A 12,944-nucleotide genomic window follows, 5' to 3' on the forward strand; every position below is an offset into this window, starting at 1 on the left:
CTATACCCTTGCAACTGCCCGACAATTACCTGACATCTCAAGTTGACTTTTGAGATGTTGGAGGTGGGGACGTGGGGGTGCGGCTCTCCTTAGACCACCTACAGTTTTCAATTTGTCTCTTGTTGTCTCTTCGCCTTTAACGTTAAAGTACAAGAGCAATAATAATTGTTGACAGCTCTCCCTGCAATAGCTGCTGGCTCTAACATTAATTAACTTCAAATATTACATAATGTGCCTACAAGGTCTTTGTGTCAGTTTTAATTTACATAGATCCTATGTTGCTGTTGTTCACACAAATAGCTGTTGTTGGTACATTTCATCAAGGTAAACTTCCAAATGACCTTTGACGCCTTTTTTCTTCAAACTCTTGTCAGGTTTCAATGTACCTAAAGATGAGAAGACTGCTTTTTTTACACTATTAACTATTATTATATACTATTAACCTGGGTTGTGGATTAGTTGCAAAGAATCTCAAGAAAGAAACATCCGTTTTAAATGAATATACGAGTATATATGCAAATATACGAGGGTGAATGTGCTGAAGGAAATATGTGGTTTTTCTATAAAAACATCTTGTGATTTTTTTAGTGGCTGCTACCTTTATCCAAGTCTCCCTTCAGATTTTAAGCTCAATGAGCACTCCTGGTAAAATAGTTTCCCAGGAAACTGTAAAAGAAACTGTAGGAATTTCATGTGTTTCCACACTGCCTCGCTCAAACGTGTTTAAGATGAGAGGTGAAACTAAAGGAGTAAGTACTTCTATTCTCCTGTTCTTTTTTGCTTTATTTTCTGTAATATTTTCTCCTCAGAATCCTAATTACATAAATATGTATTCGTTACGAAGCAGTGAATGAATATATTGTAAATGCAATGCAGATAAATTATAATTTTAAAAATAACTTATAATGAACTCTAAATGTAACACATCTATTGTGATTGCAGATTTCCATGTGATTCATGACTTAACAGTTTCACTTGAATTTGTTCTGTTTGTTTGTGAGGTAGCCTTAATAATGGAACGATATATTTTACTCTTTCCGCAATAACATTAATTCAGCAGAGGAGATGATGCATCGATTCCTACATCCTCGGTGTAGTGCAGCCTGGCTGTGCAGCAAGTTCAATGAATTAATCCTCTAAACAAAGTATTTTCTTGAGTGGGGAAGTTAATATTTTATAGTTTTGAATATAACTGGCTTTTAATAGATTTTGTTTCCATATACCAACGCCATTAATTTCTCTGTGTTTTAATTGGCATTATCAACACGGGAGACAGTGTACATTAGTGGGAAAGTTTTAGTTTAGGTTGAGCCTCAGAGACAGATGACAGTTCAAATGTTCCTGCATGCAAGATACTGTAGTGTATGCTATGATGAACACCAAAGAGTTCCTTGTAGATTTATCCGTCTGAATATACAGTGTATGACCTGAGACTCGGTAGAGAGGCATCGGCAAACTGAAGTGCTGGGAAATAAGAGTGGAGTTGAACTGAGTAGACTTAGACGGATATGAGAAGCTATTCAAAACTGCCAGCAGCTCGTGGTTTATGGCCTCAGATAATGAAAATCGCTCTGTGCTTGAAATGTGATGGAGTGTTGTTGACAAAGTAGAGAGATGGGACCGTCCACTTGCTCTTTTCGTGGAGTCAAAAACCTTTTCAAATGAAAGTGTTTAGATTACACCGACTGAGTATTTATTTATACAGCCAAAATAACTGTATATGCACTTCACCTGTGCTCTGTGCATGTGTGTGTGTGTGTGTGTGTGTGTGTGTGTGTGTGTGTGTGTGTGTGTGTGTGTGTGTGTGTGTGTGCGCGTGTGTGTTTGTTACAGTTTCAGCAGTCTCAAAGCATTTTATATACTCAGTCACATTGACCTACTGACAGGTCAGTTGCTGTTAAGGTCCACAATCGCCTCTAAAATCGTCTCTCACTGACTGTTTTAACACAGGGACAGCCACGCACGCACGCACACACATCTTTTTATCTACCTGATAGCTGGATGTTTTAGGAAATAGTTTCCCCGTGGAGAAAACACAAGAGCTTTAATTGCTTTAATCAGAGGACAAATAACCACACTCAGCTCAATTCTTTGCTGAGGGACCTTTTTTATGCATTGACTGCCTAAAGAAAAGCAGACATTTTCACTGCAGTTCTTTTTGTTTATTTGGCATTTGTATGGTGTTCATTTGGCACTTACATGGACAAAGTGCTGTAACACGGTTACTGAACGATAACGGTCAAATTTGATTTATATAAATCTGATTTAAGTTTCAGAAAAATCATCTTAAAAATGTTTAAGCAGCTCTCATTGTTACATTTACAACTTGATGACATTATTGGAGACAGGAATGATAAGGATTATGATGCTGCTGCCAACAAGAGACCAGTAATGAGGGACTTTTAATATCTTTGTAGTTTAATATAATATTGTTTCCTTACTTTGAAATCCTGAAATCCTAATATGTCACTATCGTGAATCACTTTGTATCGGAGTGTGGGTGGAGCACCAAAAGGAAGTGCAGGGAAAACTGAGAACAGTGAGATTAGAGCGTTGACCATGAAATTAAATGGTAAATTAAGACTCCAAACATAACTAAAAAACAAAGTGACATGATCTGAAAAAAGTATGCATGAAATGATCTTCAGAGTCTGAAATGTAGTAACGTTTACAGCTCCTGGGGTGTGTGGACTGGGAACAGGTTGATGAGTTGGCTGATAGCGGGGAGGGAAAAGTCCTCCGCAGGATTCTGACATATTGAACAGAGCACGAGGGGACCAAGCCAAAGGCCTGTGGTTCCCAAAGTGGAGGGTGAGCCACCTTGGCGAGAACGGAGTTATCGCATGGGTTGGCGCCGCTGATGACCCGTGTGTTTGCTACAGTAAACTTAATTAAAAACCTGAAACGTTAAAGCCCCAATTTTTAAGCCCACATTTTTTTTTTTATGTAGTGTCTGAAGAGGTGGATTGTAACCACATTCCTCACACAGTGGGTCCAGTTTGATTTTACAAAGCCGATGTTGAGGTTTTTATTATCAGATTTTTACTATTACTGGTATTTATTTACCTGGAGATGTAGTTGCCGTCTGTTGTTGCACTATTTATCTATTTATTTATTTGCACTGCCTGCTCTATGCGACCTTTTCATTGCCCGTTGCTCTACCACTGGAGCAGAGGAGTGGATGCTGGGAGCATCCCGGAGGTGAGAGGGCTCAATAATCCAACCTTCTCTGGTGAATCTGTATTGCAGTTGGTCGGTATTGTCGAAGAATGTGGATTTAAGACCCAAACACAGATCAGGTTCGAACTGAGGACAACCATTTTTTTACTGAAATCTATAAAAACCACATACCAGAAAAAGTAGTGGGAATAGTGGATTGAATACGTAATAAGACGAGAAACCAGTGCCTGTGTTCACAAAGCATCCTTAAGGCCAAAAGTAGGTCTTAGTGATGCCAATCCTAAAAAAGATCTTAGAATTTGTTGAATTTTAAGATTTTTCCTAGAATTTTACCTTACTAAGATAAAAGTAATTCGCAAAGCACCTTAAGCCCAAAGGTGGAAAACCAGGACTTTTAAGAAACTTTTAAGAGTTTCTTAGACAAGATGGTGGAAAGGCAAAGAGAAAGCAACTGGACAGAAGAGCTTTAGAGTTCTTTTTTTGGTATAAATTCTATTTGTTGTTTTCATCATTCCGTCAAATCAAATCTCTTTTTATAAGAGCTCCACCAATCACAGGAATTGTTGACAGCTGCGTCCGCGTCCACCATTAGTATCAAATACATTACGTGGTAAAAATAACCAGTGTGGACAGAAAAGATAACAACAAGCAAGTCAGTATGATATTCGGCATGTTCACGAAGTAAGTTCAATCATTTTTAAGCTGTGTACAAATTAATTACTTTTTTCAGATTTCACATTCACAGAAGTAGATGTTTGTTCACACATCAGGAGGTAAAGCTCGGTTAGATGCAGGTGGAAACAATCAAATTTAATACAGACGAGGAACAAGAAAGACAATTGAAATGAAGAGAGAGAAGATACACGTGAATACAGTACGAACATGAAACCCAGCATGAACTAATATACAGTCACAACATGAAACATGAAATGTATCAAGTCCTAAACATAATGTTAACAACCACATGAGCTGGAAGGCATAAAACACAGAGCAGCAATTTGTTTTCCAACATTTATTTTATCATTAATTTATGCTGTTATGAAACTTCAAATTACAACCAGCATATGAACTGTGCGGGATAAAGTTACAGGTGAAGCGATTTAAGTGGTGATATTGTCAATTGGCGTGAGGGTGATGTTATTATGATGATGATGATGATGATGATGATGGTAAGTGACTGCACTGAAGTCTGTTCCGTCAAGTAAAGTCAATCAACTATTTGCCAAATGGTCTTTGTAGGTACACATTGATATTATTTTGTAAATTGAAGTGTCACTTCAAATAGGGAACTTAAATCATGAATCATGTACTTCCTGATACGCAATACTGCGCAGCCACTGGAGAGTGAGTGTTTCTATTGAATGTTAATGAGCTCATTGATTTCACAAGTATTTCTGGGACACTCCACTTTCCTTTTTACCCTTTTAAGTGTGTGTTTTTGTCCAGTGTAAACTTAAACACGCCGTAAACTTCATTCATAATTGTCTTACATTGAAGTAGCTCAGGTGTATAAATGTCACGTTGAGCAGGGGAATAACAGACGCAGAATTTATGTTCACAGGCACGTGATATTCATCATCATCATCATCATCATCATCATCATCATCATCATCATCATCATCATCATCATCATCATCATCATCACAATAATTATTTACAGTTTGAATAAAGTGCTACTTGTGTTACTGTTACACACCGAAGTAATGTTTGTGTACAGCATAGTTACCCATTACTTCCAATAAGTATGGTGGTATTTTATACATCACAGCACAGAGTCATTTACTGATAGTTTGTCTTCATCAATCACAAATTCAGGTAACGTTTCCATTCATCTCCATTCCATGTCCTTGACATCCACAGAGGTTTTGATTACATTATCGCCCTCAGCCCGACACTCACATCTTCATATTTAAACTTTCAATTCAGATTTGACGTACTTCACCCGAAGCTTTCCAACAACATAATCACTGAATGATAATGACGCATCATTGTGAAATATTGATTCAAATAATTTAAAGGTTTCTAATCATTATTCTGTGTCTCCTCTGCCGTGTTTTTGGTTAACAGAGGTATGTGACAGCCCACTGGTCTCCAGTCTGCCGTCATCATCCTTCAGGAGCTCCTCTCTGCTGTCCAGCAGTCATGGGCCAGTCTTTGCAAAGGTCAACAGGAGAGAAGGTAAGGAATCATGCACTCATAGCTTTTATTGAGTCGACAATTTGTAGTACTCGCACTGACAGAAACATGCAGATCAATCCAACGCATCAGTCATAAAGGATGATTGAGCTGATTCAGGTTGAGAAACGACTTGACAAAACTAAGAAGGTACATTTTAAAAGCGATAAATCATTCAGACTTCATCTGACCTACAAATATATCATATGATATCAAGCTGGACTCATTGAGGTTAAAGCCAGTTTAGTTTAAAAGACATCTTTCTTTCTTTCTTTCTTTCTTTCTTGCAAAGTTGTTAATTTTTTACTGGACGTCTACAGATCAGACAAATGCACCTACAATGTACAACTGATACATGCTTTGTTATTTACATTTATTTTATGATGTTACTAAAGCTATTATTGTTTTCATGTTTTGCATCTAAAATTTGCATTTTGTATCTTTTTACTTTTTAATGTGGTTCTGCAAAAACACTATAATCAAATTGAAGAGAGGTCAATCCTGTTCACTTTTCTCTATGTATGTTTGTATTCTGCCATTCATGTGCCGCGTATCAAGACACATGCAAGTCCACTACGTGTGTGTTTATTAAAGAGTTAGTCTTGTTGTTGCCATCTTGTTGTAGAGTTTGAACAATTACACCTAAAGATTTTTTGCAATACACGTTTGTTGTATTTTCTGGAACTACAACCTTTACCATATTGTTATTTAAGTAAATGTTTTGCACGGTCTAGTACTTTTGGGAACAATGATTAGATTCTAAAGAAGTAAAGGAGACATGGTTCCTGTGATGAAGCCGAGATACAAGAGTCTCATCTTCAGACTTTAGTAGATTACCAGAGTGGGAAGTTTCGTTTCTGTTAGATATACAAATAACAAAGCTGCTATAGCTGCTTTAACAAACAGCAAAACATGATATGAAACAGTGTATGAATAATTGAAAGATAAATGGACATTGTAAAAAAATGAAAGAATAGATAGTTTATCGTTTAAAAACAAAAAGATTCCCTGTCCACGTGTCTGCTTGTCATTCAATCCAAGATAAAGGTCTGAAACATACAGTGGTGAACAGTAACAGAACATCAGTGTGGCAGCATTGTCGTTTCCATTGTTGTGCTTTTTAACTAATCACTGCTCTAATTTGACTAATCGTCAAAGTTCCTTTATTTTGACAATGCAATGATGGTCCCATATATCAGGAGGCCATAAAGTAGCTCAAATATAAGCGGTTCCTGTTCGCTCCAGCTGCATAGGCGTCACACTTCTCTACCCTTTTTCTCTTACAGCAATGACCTTTTCCATTTTTCACAGATGTTTGAAGGCATGAAGTGTGTCGGGTTTGTTGTGCAGCTTATCCATAAAAAGTTAAGGTTTTGGTTGCTTTGAACTTCATGCACTTGGTCAGTTGTTGACATCCACTGTCAAAAGCACCTTGAGGCCAGTGAAATGGTAGGAGCCACCTGAGAAAAAGCGATGTCCCTGGCTTGGATCTTATGTTTAATTTTTTCTTTTTTTTTTCTTTACTGAGATGTTCCGTTCGGTTGGCAGCAATGGTGCATTTTTTTTCTCCCCTCAGTGCAGGAGGGAGTCTCTCAATACTGAGCACAAAGCATCAAAGGCAAAACTGTGCAGGATCCACACTGTTTGAAAAATGCCTCTGTGATGACTGTGGTGCTACAGGGAGGGAGCCAGACAAAGATAATCATTCATCATTGTACATGATTAATGGCCACTGGATTTAAAAAATAACAACAACTTTTATATAAAAAAGATAAGAAGAGATTGGCAGTCAAAAAGTGTGAGCAGAGGATGGATGGATGAATAGATGATCTATCTATCTATCTATCTATCTATCTATCTATCTATCTATCTATCTATCTATCTATCTATCTATCTATCTATCTATCTATCTATCTATCGGTAGATAGCTAGATAGACAGACTCATTACTATGTAGCATTCAGAAGTGAAATAGAATTATCTGAGGTTAGTACATTAAACTTTATCTACAGGGCCACCTCCTCTCAATAGAGGCATAAAACTGAGTTGTGAGCCACCGGCTCAAGTAAAATTCAAGAGGGAACTCTTGAGGGATATCAAGGATTGTTTTTGAGGCGTGCAGATTTTCCCATTTGCAGAGCTCAGTGTGATCAGGGAGTCTGGAATTTCTTCCTTTTTTATGTAAGATAATTTGACCGTCTCAGACAACTGTTGGACGATGAGCCAGCACATTATTGTCTTCCATGTAAGCTCGGTTGTGAAGATTGTACACTTTTTAAATTTGTAAACCCGGTTCGCGTTCATGCTGTGTTCGTGTTTCATTTTGGATAAGTAAAAAGGAAACAAAACTCATTGACTGGTCCGGACCGAAAGTGGAAGTCCCTCCACGATAGCTTGTGGTGGCTAGGCTAATGAGCTCGTGACTAATTGGTCGTTGCAAACAATCGCAATATACAGTCTTGAGATCAAATATCAATGAGCGCCTTTCTCACTACTTTCTCACTAGATATTTTCTGACATTTTCTTTTTGCGTCTGCTTCTTCTGATTCCCGCCGTTACCTTTGTTTGTTTATTACCCAAATGCATTGCTCACTACGTCACAGCGTCTCACCCCACCTGCTGGAAAGTCTGCTCGCATCAGAACCGAAACTGACATTTTCAACAGGATCGTCAAAAGAAGCGAATTCTCCCAGAAAAGCCCCTGAAGTGTCTGGTCAGGGTCAAAGAGGGAAACGTGAACGCACCCTTAATCTCAAGCACCGCAGTCGTGTCCCAAGTGTTGTGCCTCACTGTATGTAACAAATCTGATTTACTTGTGTTTTCTCCAGTGCACCATTGAAGTAGCTTTCACCACTGGAATCACTGCGGTGATTGATTTTATCCCCACTGTCCTCAAAATAGTTCATTAGAACTACATTGACTTTTGCATGCTGGCATGTGACCAATTAAGTACGCAACCTGCATTACCAAGAAAGGCACAACCTGGATTTTATGAAGCTGAAAATAAATGGCATGAGGTGCGAAAAATCCATTACATTAAAAAAAAAAAAAAAAAACAGTTTGCTGGTATCTGTCATGATCAAAGTCAATATTTGCTTTATTCAAGAAATTGCAAGAAATAAATGTTATATGGTATATCACAGAAATAGAAATGATACCAAGGGAGAATATTATTATGAAATAGAATGTTTAAAAACATGTACCGTATATTCCGGACTATAAGCCGCTACTTTTTTCCCACACTTTGAACACTGCGGCTTTTACTACAGTGCGCTAATACATGTTTATTTTTTTTCGTGGCGCGAAAAACATTTTGGCTAGTAACAGTCAATCAAATGAATGAGTAGTTCACAGAGGTCCAATGAAATTGTTTGATCAATCAAGCGCACTTTATTATTGCAAATCAGTCATTTGTCCTCACCCTCATCAACATGGAAAATAATGGAAGAAAAGCATATGATGCGGCTTTTAAGTTAAAGGCGATCAATCTGGCGGTTGAAGAAGGAAATAGAGCTGCAGCACGTAATCTTGGCGTAAATGAATCGATGGTGAGAAGGTGGAGACGCCAGCGAAGAACTCAGTCAATGTAAAAAAACAACAAAAGCTTTCAGAGGTAAGGCTGGACTGCTGCGTGATGAAGAGCACGGCGTGCGTTCAAGTGACAACGACAACGAAGAGGCAGAAGTGAGCGACGAGATCCTGAGGCTGTTTAATTCGGACACTGAATTAGAGGACTTTGATGGTTTCAGTGCGCAGGAGGAAGATGAAGACCATCATTGACTTTTCCTGGTAGGCTGCAGTATACGGTCTATATTTTTACCAGTCGTTATGGAGATAGGCCGTGTAGAATGTTGTTCATGCACTGTTAAGTAAAAAGGCATAAGCAACGTAATTTGTGTGTTACCGACACCCACGTATATTTAAAGGAGCCGTGTTACAGGCACTGTTCGACAAAATCTGCAATATGTACGGTATTTGTTTATGTTACCATGCTGATTAAAGTAAAAGTTAAAAAATCCTCGGGTGTAATATCTTTCTGTGTAAATATCTCATATTATAAACGTGTTTTTGGTTCTCTGTTGAGACATAAAAGTGAACAGAATAGATGTTGCGCTTTAGCTTTCTGTTTGACGGGTGACGTGACAGCCGGCACCTGGACGTGTCGCAGGTGCCGGCTGTCACGTCACCCACTCTACTCTTTTCACTTTTATGTCTTAATAGAGAGAACAAAAACACGTTTACAACAGTAAGAAGACATGATGAACGTTTTTGAGCTAATATCTCATATTACAACGTGGGACACATGCGGCTTAAAATCCGGTGCGGCTTGTACAAGAATAAAATGTATTTTCTTTCTAAAATTAGAGAATGCGGCTTTTAATCAGGTGCGCTCTGTAGTCCGGAATTTACGGTACAACTTAAAAATAAAATTGAAACATTTTCATTTCAAAGAAATTAAAGCACCAGTTTTTAAAATAAAAATAAAAAAACCAGTGGGATAACACAACAGACCTATTGTTGCTCACATAAAGTGTCAATGAAGAAATCCCCACAATGTGCAGATAGTTAAATGAATGGGTAAGATCTCTAATTTAAAAAAAGGAAACAAAATTGTGGCAATATTCCACATTTCTTCGAACCTGGAAATCATATTTAAAACTAAAAGATAACTATAAAACATGAATATAAGCTCATACTCTCACACATGCATAGAGTTTTGTGCGCGTAGGTGTGCATGTGCGTGTATCAGGTGCCTATTGAAGCAGAGAATGACAGTATATTATACTACAGAGAGGGAAAACTGCAGTGAGCTGCAAACCCCATGGCCTTGAAAACTATTTTCACCTGCTGACAAAAAATAAACACAATTTCAATTTCAAAACAGTTCCCAGTTATTTTTATTTTATGAAATAATGGGTCATAATACCTCGACAAGATGTATCACATTTTTACTTCATAGAGTATTAATGTCCACATTTTATATTAATGTGTATCAATATTTGAATAACTTCACACTTTTTTACTACTTTTTTCCCCCCACTCTCCCTGTATTTTAAGTCTGCCTCTGTCTTGTTGCATGTCTGTTGGAGTTTAGCGTTTCAATTTTAATTCAGCCCCATTTGGATGCCCTGAAAACATTAAGATAACTTCATTCCATCTTATAGCCAAATGTTAATGGCAGTATTTAACATTTAAAGTCAAATGTTAATGACAGCATTTAACATCTAAGCGGTTTCTGTTTTTCAGTGGACCATACTGATAATTGCACATTAGAGAGACTGTAATTAGGCTGATGCAAACTCCATCAATCCTTGGTAATAATCCTTTTAAGTTTAGATACGAAACAGGGATCTCACATTGATAGAGGGCTGTACATCCAATTTAATTGCATGTAGAGAAACATAGTAGTGGCTTTACTTTGTGTGTGATGTTTATGTACTCTCTGCCTCCCAAGATGCCCCTTTAATGCTGCTCTTAAACACCTTATCTCATTAAATTCCTCAGCTTCTTCACTCAAATCCCCTTAATCTGAGGTAGTCACACTCTCTCCATAAATCTAATTATAAGGGTAAATATTGCTTGATTCCTTGAAAAAAATGTGCTAAAAGCCTGTCATCTAATCTTTCTTTCTACATGGCTTCTACAGCGCTCACTCAATTCTACTGAAAATAGCCAGACCTGCTAATCCATGACAGCTCATTAAAAATCAAATTTTTATGCTGTGACTATACCCTCAATTTACAGCTGTTGCTAAAATATCGGCGGTGCATAGTTCTACTTTAACTGTGTTCAGTGGCACTGATTAAAAACTTTGCATATTCACAAATGGAGACTTTTAAGAAACATTGTGTTTTTTAGAAGACTAAATGCTTATGCCAAATACTCAAAGACGGATACGTAAATTAATCACATTATTAAAATTATTAAATGTGTGTGCACACCAACACACACAGATTGTATTCAAACTCAATTTGAAAGTCTTTCAGACAATATGTCTTACTCATAAATCACCTTTGAAATCTTTAAAACGACCCAAAGCCTACACAGATGACAAATCTAGACTCTTGGTGGCTTTTCCTTTCTCATAATAGCCTTTATCTTTCTCCCGGTATTGATCCTGTTTTTATCGTCTTCCTGTCTCTTTTCCTGTTTTTACCTTTAATTCACTTGCAGTGTGTGGAACAAGAATACACCAATGCTAAACAAACCTTACATTTATCCGCAGCACACATCTGCTCCGACCATTGAAGCCATTGTCCCGGCAAGTCGCGTGTCACCCCTGATTTCCCAGTTGACAGTAAAGGAGATTGCAATTAGACGGCACAGGATAGAAACCTGTGCAGGATGTTGTTTCTTTATTCGCTTATTAGCAGAGACAAAAGCTGACATTAATTCTCCTTGTGGAGATGCTTCTAACACCAGAAGGGAATGGTCTATTGTGTGGCGTTAAAAAACTCATCTGATTTTTTTGAAATGTGTCTCTGGGGTCCACAAACCGTTGTTTACACAATAAATGATGGTAACTGGGATTACAACCTCATTTCAGCTTTGAGGCCTGTGCAATTTCTTAGTTCATATTTCAAAAATCAGCGTTTTACAAAGAATCACGCATCAGATATTTAAAAGACGGATATTTTATCGTGGGCTTGTGTGGCTCTGAGATGGCAGAGATAGATAAAACTTATGAACAAAAGGGAAATTTGTTTCAGGTACTAAGATTGAAATTGAGGTGAGGTACCTGGCTTGCATTTTATCCATCCATCCATCCATCCATCCATCCATCCATCCATGTAACTGCTTAGTTCCTTGGCATGCAAAATATTGAGGTGCATAAAAACAAATCTGATATTGAGGATATTCCTGTCATATTGTCATAGAGAATATGAAACCTTCCTGCTATGAGGTACTTGATACTAATTAGTTGTGAACACGGTCGATCAGAAGACCTTGTGTTCAATAATCTTCTGCATCAAGGCTTAATCCAGGTGAAAAATCTGTTCCACATTTCAGCAGATCTCAGGGGAATTTTCGGGATTCCCAGCTGGTTTAACTGAAGCAGGTTCTTATTTAAACTCTGTTGGGCACCAGGATTGAGTTGTTATTAGGGGAAACTCAAGGACACTTGTGAAACACAAGCAGTTTCACTGGGATCCAACCTGCTGCTGTGGGAAGTGAACTTGACATCTCTGAGCTTCTGCTCCATCTCCCAGCCCTCCTGCCATAAAAAAGTCATAATCCATTGCTGACACCACATGTCCTTGGCCTGAATCCTAGCACTGAGCCAGGAGGAAGCATCCAAAATAACATTCCCTTTGATGCTTTCACTCTATCCCAAATACATCCTTGTATGATTAGCAGTAGTGACGCACATTTACTTATTTGGAGGAATTCACTCATCTGTCTGAGACTTGCTGGTGAAGTTGAGCGAATGTTTGTACTATGGAAGGATTAGGACAAGGCTGACCTTTCGATTGACAACTGCTTTCTTATGTCGTATTACATGTGGTTTGTTATTAAACTGTTGAATGTTTTCTTGCAAATTGCAATAAAATCAGTTTTTGCTCAGCCACTTACGTGCTAATCAAAGTC

The 12,944-nt window shown here is 37.9% G+C and overlaps 1 protein-coding gene across 1 annotated transcript in view; it reads left to right on the top strand.

Annotated features, from left to right (window-relative positions):
- Window positions 1–12,944, top strand: part of LOC308137179 (contactin-associated protein-like 4) — a gene marked incomplete at both ends in the record, with an annotated part of 104,882 nt that overhangs the window by 15,652 nt on the left and 76,286 nt on the right. Inside the window, one exon of the mRNA XM_080505756.1 lies at window positions 5,248–5,358. Coding sequence (XP_080361882.1) covers window positions 5,248–5,358 — 111 coding nt within the window. The remainder of the gene's footprint in view (window positions 1–5,247; window positions 5,359–12,944) is intronic.

Source organism: Blennius ocellaris (genome assembly GCF_963422515.1).
Source record: "Blennius ocellaris genome assembly, chromosome: 12".
In the NCBI taxonomy this organism is placed as follows: Eukaryota; Metazoa; Chordata; class Actinopteri; order Blenniiformes; family Blenniidae; genus Blennius; species Blennius ocellaris.